The sequence below is a fragment of the Pagrus major genome, chromosome 20, assembly GCF_040436345.1.
Source record: "Pagrus major chromosome 20, Pma_NU_1.0".
NCBI lineage: Eukaryota > Metazoa > Chordata > Actinopteri > Spariformes > Sparidae > Pagrus > Pagrus major.
In genome coordinates this window covers 20,503,602-20,518,150 of record NC_133234.1, presented here as the reverse complement: position 1 = coordinate 20,518,150, position 14,549 = coordinate 20,503,602, and the positions used below count along the sequence as shown (strand labels likewise).

At 44.1% G+C, this 14,549-nt stretch overlaps 1 protein-coding gene across 1 annotated transcript; it reads left to right on the top strand.

The window, feature by feature from the left end:
* Window positions 1–495: 495 nt before the first annotated feature.
* On the top strand, window positions 496–13,653 carry timp2a (TIMP metallopeptidase inhibitor 2a). Its single transcript, XM_073489803.1, has 5 exons — window positions 496–888; window positions 8,235–8,335; window positions 8,432–8,540; window positions 10,540–10,664; window positions 11,546–13,653. Exons 1-5 carry the CDS (start codon window positions 759–761, stop codon window positions 11,741–11,743), a joined length of 663 nt encoding a protein of 220 aa, XP_073345904.1. The 5' UTR covers window positions 496–758; the 3' UTR covers window positions 11,744–13,653.
* Window positions 13,654–14,549: the final 896 nt, after the last annotated feature.

Sequence of the window (14,549 nt, the reverse complement as noted above, 5' to 3'; positions counted from 1 at the left end):
CAGTGAAAGAAAGACTGATGAGAGGAAAAAAGTCACAATTATGAGACAAAAAGTCACAAATATGAGATAAAAAGTCTCAATTATAAGACAAAGTCACAAATATGAGATTAAAAGTCATAATTATGAGATAAAAAGTCACAAATATGAGACAAAAAGTCACAAATATGAGACAAAAAGTCACAAATATGAGATAAAAAGTCACAAATATGAGATAAGTTAATAAATTAGTTTTCATGCAGACATGAGCTTCCATACTACGGATGACTTTGCTTTTTCCGCAGTAATGTTGTAGCACAACATCTTCACTTGTACTCGAGTACTCTGCAGCAGGTATCAGAGTACCAGGGAGCTCTCTGCTCTCCGGTGCTGCAGCGGCTCCGGAGGCTCCAGCCGGAGGACGCAGCGCCCCCTGCCGGTCCGGCCGGTACCGCCGGGGGAGGAGCCGCTCGGGCAGCTTTATAAAACCGCCTTGATCCTGGAAACGAAAACAGTCCCGACAGACAGACAGACAGACAGGCTGACAGACAGGCAGCTGCCGACACCAGCCGAGACACCTCCGGGGGCCACCGAGCGCACTGAACCTCACCTTTGTGCCGGAGCGGAGCGCGCGCACCGTCCGCTGTTGTTGACGTCGCCTGTCGGCTATAAAGAGCAGAGCGGAGGGGGGAGGCTGCTGCCCGCCGCTGGAGCTACACTGCAACGCATCTGCGCAGCACACAGCAACGAAGAGGCTGAAAAAACGTCGCAGTGTTTCTAAAATGCCGTTCACCGTTAACGGCATCCTTTGCACGCTCGCGCTGCTGGTCCTGTGGCGGTCGGAGGAGCTCGCGGAGGCGTGCAGCTGCGCCCCGGTCCACCCGCAACAGGCTTTCTGCAACGCCGATGTAGGTGAGTACAGCACCGGGGACTGTTGTTGTTGTTGTTGTTGTTGTTGTTGTTTACCTGGCCCATGTTGCAGCAGGCTGCTGCACGTCTGACCGGAGCTACAGCGGCCGCTCACAGCCGCTCTGCCCGCCTCCGGGGCTGCTGAACAGGCTCAGAGACGCTTCTGGAAACCGCTGGTGAGCCTGGAGGTGGAGGGTGTCTCCTCAAGGCCATGGCCCGACAGCAGGGACTGCGTTCAGACTGCAGACTCACACTGATCCCACTGTCATATTTTGTCACGTCATGGTGACAAGTAGACCTCTAAAATGACCAAATCTACATTTGGGCAGCGCAGGAATAAAATAGTGTGACGTTCAGGTGTCATGGAGGCAGCCACAACACACACATGCTCATCTTAATATCAAGATCAGGAGTTAAAGTGCACCTGTGTGACTCACTGATGAGTTGATAATGACCTTAATGAACTTTATCTCTCTGGTTTCATTGTGATATCTCAGTATAGTCCCACATGAGAGGCCCGTACTGTTGTATCTCAGGGTGGAAGTGCACCGTCTGTGTCCAGGAAGCAGTCTGAGCCCATCACCGTACATAATGTCTCAGGTCTGGAGCAGAGTGGTGCGTTTACCAGGCTTCACCCTCGGCAGCGTCGCCTTGCTTCTCGCAGGGCAACGTGGCACAAGAGAGGGAAAGAGCGTAGAGGAGGACAAGGGATGGAGAATGTGAGGAGAAATTTAGGAGGAGGAGGAGGAGGGGGTTCGAATCTCAACCACAGAATATGTCACACGGCGAGCTTTCCCCCGTCTTTTTCTTTATTTCCATTCCTGCCCTGTTTCTTCCCGTGAGGGGTGGTGCTGGGGAGGAATTACAGGAATGCTGCTGGGGTTTTCCCAACTTTTGCTCCGGTGTAACGCAGGGACACACACACTCTCGCAAACATTTGTAGGCCATGCATGGTGGATACACACACACACACACACACACACACACACACACACACACACACACACACACACAGGCTACAGATGACATCTGGCTGTCAGTTCAGGGTGTGTTTTGGGGGAAAAAAAGCAATAAAAGTCACGGTCAAAGTTAAAATATGCATGGTATCCCACACAACTTCATCTTTTCTTCCTTCTTTCTCACACACTTCAACATGCACGACTGTGTGTGTGTGTGTGTGTGTGTGTGTGTGTGTGTGGCGATAAGAGCTTATTGCAAAATGACCGCTCTATATTCAGCTGTGACTCAATAATTCGCTGAGTCTGCAGGACTTAATTAAACAGGATGTCTCACAGAAGAGGTGTGTGTTTGCTCTGCTCATGTTGTGTGTTTTTTAAAGGGTGTGTGAGTCATTACAGCTTTTGGCCATCGAGGGGGGGTGGGGGGTGGGGGGTGGACGCACAATTAAAGGCCACGCGAACCGCTGAAAGACAGAAGTGGTCGAAGTCATTGTCCGGCGAAGATTTCAGGGTGGACTTGAGGATGAAGTTGTGGTATTTTTTGGCGGATCAGATATGAAGGCTGGAGCGTGGAGAGAGGAGAAGCAGGGCTGCAACGAGCAGAGCGTCAGAATGGAGTCGGTTGTCTGGTTGCCCAGAATGTGCATGTAGGCAACAACAAAGTCACATTGTCAACAGTTATGTGGTCTGACATTTGATTTTTGTTTTTTTGGGTGAAATGGGATCCCACCCCTTGGCATGTTCACACACATGCAGGGACCGGCTCAAGTCTGTGTGTGTGTTTGTGTGTGTCACCTTCTGTTTTCATGCTAGATGATGCTCCAGCAGGTCAGACCACAAGCCATAAAGATCCAGCAGTGTCATCCACCTACCACACAATCACACACTCACTCACACACACTCACATGTTCGTGCGCAGAGACAAACATCCTCCTTTCGTATAAATCTGTTGCCCACAAAGGGGAACTTCCCCGGCAGCCCTGCCCAGTCAGACTGGCCCGAGGCTGGGCGGGTGAAGACCAGAGTCACCCTGCTGTCTGCGGGAGTGGACATGCAACAACACGTCTCTGTTTATGGAAATGCACAAGTGTTTTCATCATGAAAAGTACTTAACATACATCATAAAAACAGAGTCTTTAAAACCTAAGTTTAAAGGAAAAGCTCACCCAAAAATGAAAATTCAGTCGTCACCCTCACGCTGATGGAAAGTCAGGTGAGGTTTTGTCATCCACAAAACATTTCTGGAGCTTCACAGCAGAATGGCGTCGGAGCATTCTCCTGAACAACTGAAGTAGATGGGGACTTGTTTTAAAACGTAAATAGCTTCATACAGCTCGTCCGTAATCAAAGTCTACGGAAGCCCTGAGATCCCAAACTGATTTCAAAAGAGGTTTTTCACACCGTCAACACACGGACGAGATCGTGCACTCGCTTCAGACCGGAAGCACTTTTAGGGGAATAGGGGGATCTTGAGGCTTCCACAGCCTTTTTGTTTGTTTGTTTGTTGTTGTTTTTTCCCCATTTACTTCAGCTGTTTATGAGAATACTGCAACGCTGTTTTGCCGTGAAGCTCGAGAAATGTTTTGTGGACTACTGAACTTCACCTGACTTTCCATCAATATGTTGGTGAGGAGATAATGACTGAATGTTAAATTTTGGGTGAACTGTGCCTTTAACGCTATGATGCAAAGCCTCACGTTGATCAGACGGTCTTGGAGGATCTTTTGAAAGAGTTGGATGGATATTGTTGAACATTATACAAGCCAATATGATATTTAAATTGTGTTCACATATACATTTTTGGCCAAATTCCTTCATACATGGCTCATAAAGAATTGATAACTAGGGAAAAGTAATGCACATTTTGAACATATAACTTCACTGGAACATAAAGCTGCACATCTGTACGACTCAAATGATGTCTAATGTGGAAGGAGTCGCTCGAACCTACAGAGAGCTTTCACCCGACTGAAATTCCCCTCATTTCTTTGGAGCCTTGAAGCGTTCTCAGCTCATTGTTTTGTTTTTTTGTGGCCCGCATTTTGGTTCAGTTTCAACACACTCAATCAACATTGCAGCAGAAAGCAGCTGTTTCCAGTGAGTGAGCTCCAAACTCCACTGTACACTTACGCTCTCTGCACCAGAAAGCAGACGGACACAGTTAGCTGGTGAACATAGAGGAGCATGTAGCGGCTAAAGAGCCAAGATATTCCCCTCAGGAGGTGGTAGGGACCAAAAACGGAGCTAAAAGAGAGTGAATGTTGGACTTAAACATGTCAGGTGGACTGAAAGACAACAATAATAATGTTGTGTTGTATCAGCTGGATGTAAACAAGCAGCTGTTTGCTGTCTAGTCAACTTTGAAGGTGATGATATGTTCATGTTGTGTTTATAGCTTGTTCAACTGCCCGAAAAATCAACTAATGCTGCTTTAAATTTCTTTGCGATACCAAATCATTCACTGGTTCCAGCGTTTTAAATGTGAGGATTTGCTTTTACATTTGTGTTTTTGTGACTGTTCGTTGGGCAAAACAAGCGATGAAAAGATCTCATCTTGAGAGCCAATATTGGTCGATAAAACCTCTTAAATGAAAACTTGTAACTGTCATCATGACGATCTCACAAAGGAACCAGAGCGTTCGTCTTTGCTGCGCAGGTCTTCATACAGATGTTGACAGCAGCCGGCTGATTGAGTCTTCGGGGGGGCGGCGGCTCGTCTCTGGTCAGATGACAGGTTAAACAGACGGCCCACATACAGTCTGGAGCTGAACGAACCACAGCAGGAAAGTCGGGGGCGATTTGGTGGTCACTGGAATATGAAAAAAGAACTGGATAGTCATGCGGTGGATTGAACGGGGGGCACTGAGGATGTGGTGTGTGACTGTGTGTGTGTGCATGTGTGTGTGTTCATATGGGGTTTGCATGGAAAACATTGCGTAGTGCAACTGATACGCATGTATAAGTCATTAGACGTCGTCCTGGTCGGGAGGGCAGGGGAGCAGTCTTGAATGTGGGTCAGCTGGTGGTTTATGGATCGGGGCTCCTGGCCGCTGCTGATCAGATGACTTCATGATCAACCTGCGGTGAAGCTTCAGCCCCCTGCAGGTCCCTCTCGTAGTCGTGCTGTTTTAGCATCACGCTGTGTAGTCTGCAGCCTCCGCAATACGCTGTTTAGACTGCACAGGATCCTCCGCTCCGGCTTTGTTGCAGGAGGGGAAACTGAGACGTAAACATGCCCGCGACACCAGGTGAAGACAGATGAGCTCCCACAATAACACTGCATCGTGAAAAGCAGCGTAATCTCCCCCTCAGTGTCGTGTCCTGCTGCTGATTCTTTTGCTCATTAGTTTGTGGCTCAGAATGAGGTCAGGAAATGAGAGCGGAAAAACTGAGAGGAATGCAGGAGAGAGTGCCAGCCAGGTATACTGCTGCTGTGTGTGTGTGTTTGAGTGTGTTTATGTGTGTACTCTGGCTGCCGCTGCATATTTGCATAAGCACCAGTGTGGAGCCAAAATGCAGAGGTTTGTTTGTGAAGAGCTGGGATTGATTTCTCTGAAGCGCTGATGAATGACTTTATGAAGCCGTGTATCAGCGCTGATGGCCAGTTCATTCTTGTTGCAGCTCCAAGTAAATAAAAAAAAAACCTGGATTCATTCACCTCAGAGTCAGAAAGACTTTCATCAAATCTTTCATTTCCTTCTTCTCTTTCATTCATAATTAATCAAACCTTCAGAAGAAAGTTTGTCCAAATTAAATTAATCTGTCCTCTGCACGTCAGTTCGACAAGTGCCAGACTGAATGTTGGCAATGGATGTTTCTGCAAACCACGGATCTGTTGAAACGTTACCTTTCCTTATGTTGCAGCTTTCTTTAGGTTCAGTTTTTTTTTTTTTTATGTTGTGCCAGCGCTGTGGTTGTGCTCTGGTTACAAAAAAACCCACTTGGTCATGGTTAAGAAAAGGATCATGAATTGGCATAAAACACCTGTTTGGATGTTTTGTCATACAGTGTTGCAGTGGAGTACCTCTCCATCATGACTGCCTGTAGGTTGTTTCTTGAGATGTAGCAGCAGATGTGTAGCTGTTGTGACATGTTGTGAACTCTAACGGGTGGAAAATAAGTTTGTCGTATTACTGGTCTCGGTCAGGTCAGGGACAGGTTACCAGTGACAGGTCTGACTTAAAAAACAAAGTAAAAACTGTCACCTGGCCTTTTTTTTTATCAATTTCCTCTCAGTCAGCGCTCATTTTCTCACTCCAGGCTGTGGTCAGTCTCATTGCGACGGTGCAACCGAACTACACACCTTGTCACTCGCAGCTCACTCCGTTACCAAGGTATATGTATGTGTATATATATATTTTATCAAATAAGGATTTACTTTCCAGGCTGCTTTAGATTAAATCAGATTCAGACTTTCTGGCTTTGCCACCTTTTTAAATAATGACCACCTCTGCTGACATTGTGCAAATGTATTACAGTTTGTTGAAATAAAATGTTAACCTTTAGAGGAATGAAAGAGCAGAGGTGCTACCTCACACAGCAAATGTCATATATTTAACCACTGTGGCTGTTATTTTGGCCGCCACCTGCTTTTTAATTTCCTTGAACACCGGATGAGATGCAACAGGGAGTGAACCATGATACTGAACTCTGGTCCAAACCGGATGATACCGTGCTACCATTGCATATTTGATTATTTATTTATTTATTTGTTGCTTACAGTCCAAAAAAAAAAGCCATGTGAAGAAGTCGCCTCAGGCTCTGGGGAAACGTGATGCCCATTATTCACCTTTTTAACATCAACTAAATGAATAATGAGAATAATTGTTAGTTGCAGCACTAATTGCTGTTGTAGTTACATGTTTAGTAAAGCATGCTTCTTCAGGATCAGAGTGGAACGGGGGGAAAAGGAAGTGGTGAAGGAAGGAGAGCAGAAGAACGAGAGACGCTATTAACTCTGGGAGCCATGAACCCCCATTTTTGTGTCTGCTCCAAGCCATAAACTGAACCCAAGGGTGCAAGAGCAACAGCAGTCAACTGTGTGTGTGTGTCTGTGTGTGTGTGTGTGTGTGTGTGTGTGTGTGTGTGTGTGTGTTTATCTATGTGTACGTGTCCTCTGTGTTCCTGCTTATTTTATGTTTTTTTTTTCTTCTCTATTGCTCATATTTTCCATTCTGAATAAATGCCCTGAGCATAGCTGAAGCTTGATGTAGTCAGTCAGGCCATTAAAACACACACACACACACACACACACACACGGTGAGAAACATGCCTCTGGCCCTCTGTTTCTCTGTATATCAACTTTCATGTTGTATTCCTATTCCTTAATTCTGGTCTCTTGACAGTTTTCTGGTCATGTTTCGAGGCAGAAGGTTTGTTCTGCTGGCCAACTCAGTTTATGTGTCTGGCCCTCGTACAGTTTTGAACCTGATGGAAACCTTTTTTAAGTTTGGTTTTCATTGACTGGGCTACTGCAGAAGCCGAAGCTGAGCTACCCGAGCTCATTTTTATTGTCGGTGCTGTGCCCTCAGTGTGGTATGTGCACATGAGACTTGTGAGGCAGCTGTTTTGGCCCGTTGTCCATCTGCCCTTTTGTCAGCAAGAGCAGTGGTGAACAAGAATCTGACGCTTGGGTGACGTTACAATTAACGGCTTTCAGTGGAAGTCATGACATTATGATCATACGTTTAGTCATCTGCAAACTATTTCAATGAATCCTTTGAGTCATCATATTCTCTGGTGTCAGTATCTCTATTGTGAAAATGTTCTGCTTCTACTGTTAACTGAATATTTCTGGGTTTGTAGCTCAGACAAAATATCACCATGTGTCTTGTGTCTTTTTTCACAATTAAAACTACTTCTAGCCTGGTTACAAAACATTTACATGTATAGATGTACAACTTTTGTGTGTCAAACATTGCAATGTGACATTGCAATGTCAAGCAATGTCACATTGCAAAACACCGCTGTTGTTCCAATCATGTTCCCTCTCAAGTGGTTGCCAGTTTGTTGCAAGACCTTGTGTCTCTAACGTTAGCTAGCTAATGTTAGGGAAGTACAGTATGCTGGGCACACTCTGTAACTCAGCCTTTTTTATGTTTTATCCAGCACACAATCTGGCAAATACCAACACTGTTGATGCTGACACAACACAGATACCATGTGATACCAACGGTGTTATACTGGAAGCTGGAGCCAACTGTCACAGTTCTTACAGACACAACCAAGATTTTTTATTTTCCGAAGAACACGTATCTGGTTGCATCCTTTTTATTGGAAATGGTTTTGTCTTTCTTGCATCTACTTTCTGTCTTGTGATTGTGGGATCGTGTTACATCTTGTGATCTGACACATCTTGATCTTGATCTTGTTTCTTTGTTTCCCAACCAGTGATTCGAGCAAAGGTGGTGGGAGAGAGAGAGGTGGATTCTGGGAATGATATCTACGGGAACCCCATCAAGAGGATCCAGTATGAGGTCAAACAGATCAAGGTTAGTCCTCCTTGTATTTTAGTTAAAAGGGTTTAAAGCTCAGACTGTGACTCCTTCATTCTGACCTTTGACCCTCTGGCTGTGGTTTGGTTCCAGATGTTCAAGGGACCTAACGAGGACATCGAGTCTGTCTTCACTGCTCCTGTGTCCGCTGTCTGTGGAGTTACCCTGGATGCCAATGGCAAGAAGGAGTACTTGATCTCAGGTGTGTATTACCAGATTTTACATCCGTTTTGTCTGGAATAAAGGCAATGCACCAAGTTCCTGGAATAATTATAGTATTTTCCTTTTTATCGAGGAAAATGTGTATTTTTACTTTGTGATTAAGTGAAGTAACTCCTGTATACAAACTGTTACGGTTTTGCACAAGTAAGACATCTTTGATTTCAGTTTTGTTGTGAGAAACTAAGAATCAACATGCAAACAAAAAGTGAAAGAAAAGGAAAACAGACAGACAGACGGACGGACTGATAGGAAAACCGCAGGAACTCGCCAACAGACAGATAATCAGATATCGACCTCCAGGTGTAAACAGCCTGGCAGACAAACATGAGATCGGATAAAGACCAACGGGACATTTTGTGTGTTGGAGGAGTGACTGTTTATGTTATTATGGGTAATGATACGCTGCTGACTAAACCCTGTGGAGACGGGGAGTGACCTTGTCTGCAGTGGTACAGCTGGAGCTCCTGAGACATGTAAATGTACTTATTGTATATCTTGTTCTCTGTGCTCGAGGTGATGGCCATGAAATGAAAATAAAATAATTTACTTATGAGATAACAGCCTGAAGGGAGCATTTTGTAGCTGGTTAGATGTATTACTCCCTAGTGACTGTCCATGACCTTCTGTTTAAATTTACTTACACCAAGGCTGCATTATTACATCTGCAGAGTCATTTTTCTAGACCAGTAACCTTAAAGCGGGTATTATCAGTATTTTCATATCAACAATGGATCACGTAACTTCTCTTAATGTGAACGGGGTCGCTTCTTTGTAATCCACCTCAGGTCTTCAGAGCTTTTTAACAAATTGCAGCTCGTTGTTTTAGTTTTCCGAGCCACAACTTTTCTGTTTTGGTTCAGTCTCACCGCTCTTATTGTGTTGCTCTGAGCTAAAAACCCACAGTATACCTCCTGCTCAGCATCAGACAGCAGACGGACACAGTTGGCAACTAGCTGATGACCACTGTGAAGTATTTAGCTGCTAAAGAGACAGACATTTCCATCAGGAGGTGGTGGAGACCAAAAACGGAGCTAAAAGGAGAATTATCAGGGACTAATATAAATCTCCAAATGACCTCAAGTAAATGATAATGTTGCTCTGTAACTGCTGTGCCTGTGTAAACTGGCAACTGTTTGCTAACAAGTAACAAGCAATTTTACTGTTTTATGGGGGTTATTTACCAGACGAGTTACTGCGACTAGACAAGAAATCATCCAACACTCACCCTGTAAAACTTGAATATTTGTTATTTGGGTTTGTTCAAATTAAACCAACATTTTGAACTATTCCTTTATTGTTTGTACGCTAAACCTGGCTGGTGTTGTTATTGAGAGCCGCAGCAGAATAAGACATAGTACAGGGAGAATAATGATGTCATGCGTGCTCTGGTTTCCCCATCGCAGACAGAGATGCACCCGCAAACACTCGGGTCTAATTACATAGAGTTGTAAGAGGAGGAACTGCTGAAGCCAGCGTTTCCTGTCTGACTCTTTTCTTTTTCAAGATGTAGGACTCGAGCAGTGGGAAAGTCGGTCAGCTTTCTGCCGACCGTGGCGTCTTTTTAAAACGATTCATCCTTTCTTCTGTTAGGGGTTAAGAGTTGCAGTGAAACGTGAGTCAGTCCCGTCTGCCAGGACACACTGTGAAGACTTGTTGAGAGTTGCTCTGCAGACAGATGGTAATGAAGTGAAGAGAACGGACGCAGCAGAAATATCTTCATGTTTTGACTGGTGCCACTCTTGCATCAAACAATCTCAGCCTCTCACGTGGACAGGTTGTCTGTGGCGATGCCTGCGAGCATTTCCTGTCTGAAAAGTATCAGATTTTATCAGATGTACCTGTGAATCTGCAATCTGACGCATCCATATGGAAGCATCGGGAACTGGGTGTTTACCTGCGTGTGTGATCTTGTTATGTCTGAGTTGTCCGCCACGTGTCCGTCATTGTGAAGCTTTTATCTCCGTTCCGTTCTTCTGCAGGCAAGGCCGAGGCCGGCGGGCGCATGCATGTGACCCTGTGTGATTACATCATGCCCTGGGACACCTTGAGCAACACCCAGAAGAAGGGCCTGAGCCAGCGCTACCAGATGGGCTGTGAATGCAAGGTAAGACTCTGTGTGTGTGTGTGTGTGTGTGTGTGTGTGTGTGTGTGTGTGTGTGTGTGTGTGTGTGTGTGTGTGTGTGTGTGTGTGTGTGTGTGTGATTTATCTCCCAGAGTTTCCCCTCCTGGAGGACAAAACCAGACATAATAGACAAACAACTCAGAGGAGACATGAGCCACAACAACAGCTGCAACAACACGCATCAGAGCAATGAGTTAGGAAACAGAGATATGGATTAGAAACAAGCTAATTATTTGTTGGTTGCAGCTCGTTACGTGAGAAGATTTGCAGTTTTCAATCACTGATTGAATGATTTAACTAGCTAATGATGGCTACAGTTAGCAGCAGTTAGCAATTAATCTGGTGATAAGCTGCCCTCTATGTGTTATGAGTATGAATTCAACAGGATGCCATTTCTTACATAATGCACCTTTTTAAAGTGGCTTCTCATTTAACTCTAAATCATAAGATTGCCAGTCATTCAGCAGCACCTGTGGTTACTGCTGGTCACGCCATGTGTAGTTTAATACGACAGCGAGGACCTTGAGCAGCTACTTTCACAGTAATAAAACAGCAGAGCACCTGGTGTGTCTGTTTACAGTGCAGCCGGACAAACTTGTGTTGTTTTTATGAAGAAATCATAATCTGCTTTTCCCATCATGCCATCAGCAACCGCCATTGGATTTCATGACACAAGTAGATTTCTGCACAACAATAGGACATGATTAGATGGAGGGAGGAGAGCTTCACCTGACAGTTCACTGTAGCAGCTTCCTCTTGTTCCATTTCTACCCTTCACAAAACAAGAGATGTAAATTATTTATTATATATCGGCAGCCATGTTGGTTTTGACCCATTTTTTCTTAATTTCCCTTTAACCCCAGATCGTGCGCTGCCCCTCTCTGCCCTGCGAGATCTCAGCTCCCGAGGAGTGTCTGTGGACGGACCTGATGATCGAGAAGCAGGTTTACGGACGCCAGGCCAACCACTACGCCTGCATCAAGAGGGCGGACAACTCCTGCTCCTGGTACCGCGGCGTCTCATCGCCCAAGAAGGAGTTCCTGGACGGCGAGGAGCCTTAATCGCACCTGGCTGCGCACTGCGAAAAATAAATGTAAATGATTCCATTTGAAATTTTAAGATCAGGCAAAGAGATTTTTTTGATAAAAAAAAAAGTTAAACTAATGTGACTGAAATTACCTGCTGGTCTGAAAACAACCTTCGGCCTCTCTTTGCGTTCGTTTCAGTCAGAAAAGGCAACATTTCATCCTCAGTGTTCACTGATTTCAAAGAGGCTCAGAGGTTGTTCTCAGACACAGCGTCTGTAAAAGCAAATAAAATAGCATCATGAGACATAGACTGGTCAAGTGATGATGTAACTTCCTCCTGAGGCTGGCGTCAGGAGGATTTAAACTCCTCGGTGAGACAGAGCACTTCCTGCCCCGCGAAGCTCTTTAAAACAGCTCTGCTCTCCGACTCCAACCAATCAAAACCCCCCCCGCTCTACTACGGACGATCATTCGTTACCCATCGTGTTTCTACTTTTATTACCTCAGTCTCCATTTTATTCCAAAGCCAAATTCCAAGTTGCCTTTTTTTAAATGATTGTCTCCCTCTCTCTTCCTCTCTCTTCCTCTCTCTCTCTCTCTCTCTCGCTCTCTCTCGCTCTCTCTCGCTCGCTCTCTCTGCGAAACACTTTATTGGTTAATCTCTCGTCTTCTCTGCTGGGAGCTGTTTGGCCACTGGTGACGTCGGACGCCCACGACACGCTTAACTGTCTTTTCTTTAAAAAGAACATGAGTCATCTTCGCATGGCTGATCTCCTCCTGGTGAAAAATCTTTTTCTTGTGGTGATTTTTAACTGAAGCCTGTGACCGTCGCAGGCCTCACTGGACCAGTCTATGCAGCGTAAAAAAGATGAGCGCTCTAAATTTAAACCTGCTCGTGAGGTAAAAAACGCAGAAACAAAATCGGAAAACCCAAATTTTCTCCTCATCTCGTCTTCATCCCTCCCGCCCTCGTTTGCCCCACTATGTAGCTGTACAGTACCTATGCATATACTTTTGTTGTTACTTGATGATTATCATTTACTGCATTAGAACTAGATTTGCACTTTTTGAGGATGAGTTCCATTAAAGACAAGAGCCTGAACACTCTGATGTGACAGATAATATAACGCCCAGACCGACAGATCCACCTCAGGTGCAGATTTTTGCCTATTTTGAGTGCTTTTGGTGGTCCATATTCACAAACGCGAGCTTATTCTTGCTATTTCTCATAACGGATAGAATAGTACTTGCAATGAAAGGGGAAAAAAAGCGTGAGAGGTTGGGATATAAGGGATCTTTTTGCAGATTTTATGTGTGAAAGGGAAACAAAAGGAGCTCGTGGGATGTTATTTCAGTGTCTTTGTATTGTCTGTTGATTGTAAATGCCAACAGCAGTTTCATGATTTGCCAATATATCCTCGCAAGACGGTTCATTTCATGAGTAATACGGTCGTTACATGCTTAATGTTAGCTCGTCTTTCCTGCTCCTTCCAGTTATTAATGAAAGCTTTATCGCCGTCATAGAAAGCAAGTTACTCAATCGAAGTTTACAGTGCTGTTTTATACACCTCAAGCTACATTAACAAAAAAAATATATATATGATGGAGTATTAGAGGCATAATTTAAAAGTAAACTCTTTCCATTTTCCATTACTTTGTATTTTTTCAGTGTTATAATTATACCTGTCATGATTTTTGTGTGTTTTCCGCTGTCTTTGTCTACGATGTCTGTAGCTGTAGTGTCGAGTCGAGAAGGTCCTCTTGCGCTGGAGTAACGTGAGAGTGAGAGAGATTAATCCTTTCTGGGGAGGTGTGGAGAAAAGAGAAATGGGTACCTTGTGTGAATAGAGGACTGTGCATGTGTTTGATGCTTTGTGTAAGTCCGGGCGAAGGACAAAATATTCAGTATTATCAAATAAAAAACACACGTTTGAAAGAAGAAACGCTGCCTGTGTGAGTCATTTGGCCGGAGATGTCTTGTGAAAAGTATGGAGGTGTTCAAAAATGAGTAAAAAGAAAATACAATAAAGCACCTTGAAACAAACTTATGGTTGGTTTGCTAGATGTTGGTGTTAGTTACGATTACAGAAGATTTTATTTAATTCCATATTAATCATTATAAAGAGCTTTATCTGTCTTTTAAAAGGAGCAATATGTATGTAATATGCAATATAATATGTATTGGACTGTTGTCTCTTACTAAGTGGCTATGGGCTAGCTGGTTAGCATGCCAACTTCCATAGATATCTCTGCAACACAATATATATGTCGTCAAAATTGCTATTTTTTCAGATTCTGTTGATAATTTAAATACATTTTTTAATTTTTTACATATTGCACCTTTAAGGCAAACGGGTCAAAGACAGTAGCCTGTGTGGTCTAATCAGCTGTAGCTCTGTGCAGCTCTGAGCTGATCAGCGAACAGCCAATCATAAATGATCCATTCTGTTTATTATGGTGTGTGGTCGGATTAAAAAGGATATTTTGAAGTAAATACTAGTTTGGTAAAAGCTCTTAAGTTATTACAATTCATCTTGAGGGGACCAGGAGTGTCTGAGCCAAACTCAATGACGTGCTATCAGCAGTTGTTGAAATATGGATCGAATGTTGAAGTGAGCAAGCTGCTGGCCTGGCTACAAGTGGCCTACAATAAATAACATTTCATAAGAATGAGCTAAGCTTTCAAAAACGTTTTAATGGTCGCCTATCCATATTTTCTCTTCTGCTTATTTTTTTCATTGTAAACAACAAATAATAAAAAATAAACACAAATATAAAATGGGGCACTATACTCTCTCTTTACGACCTTTGATCTATTCTTTTTCAAACCAGCTGACCC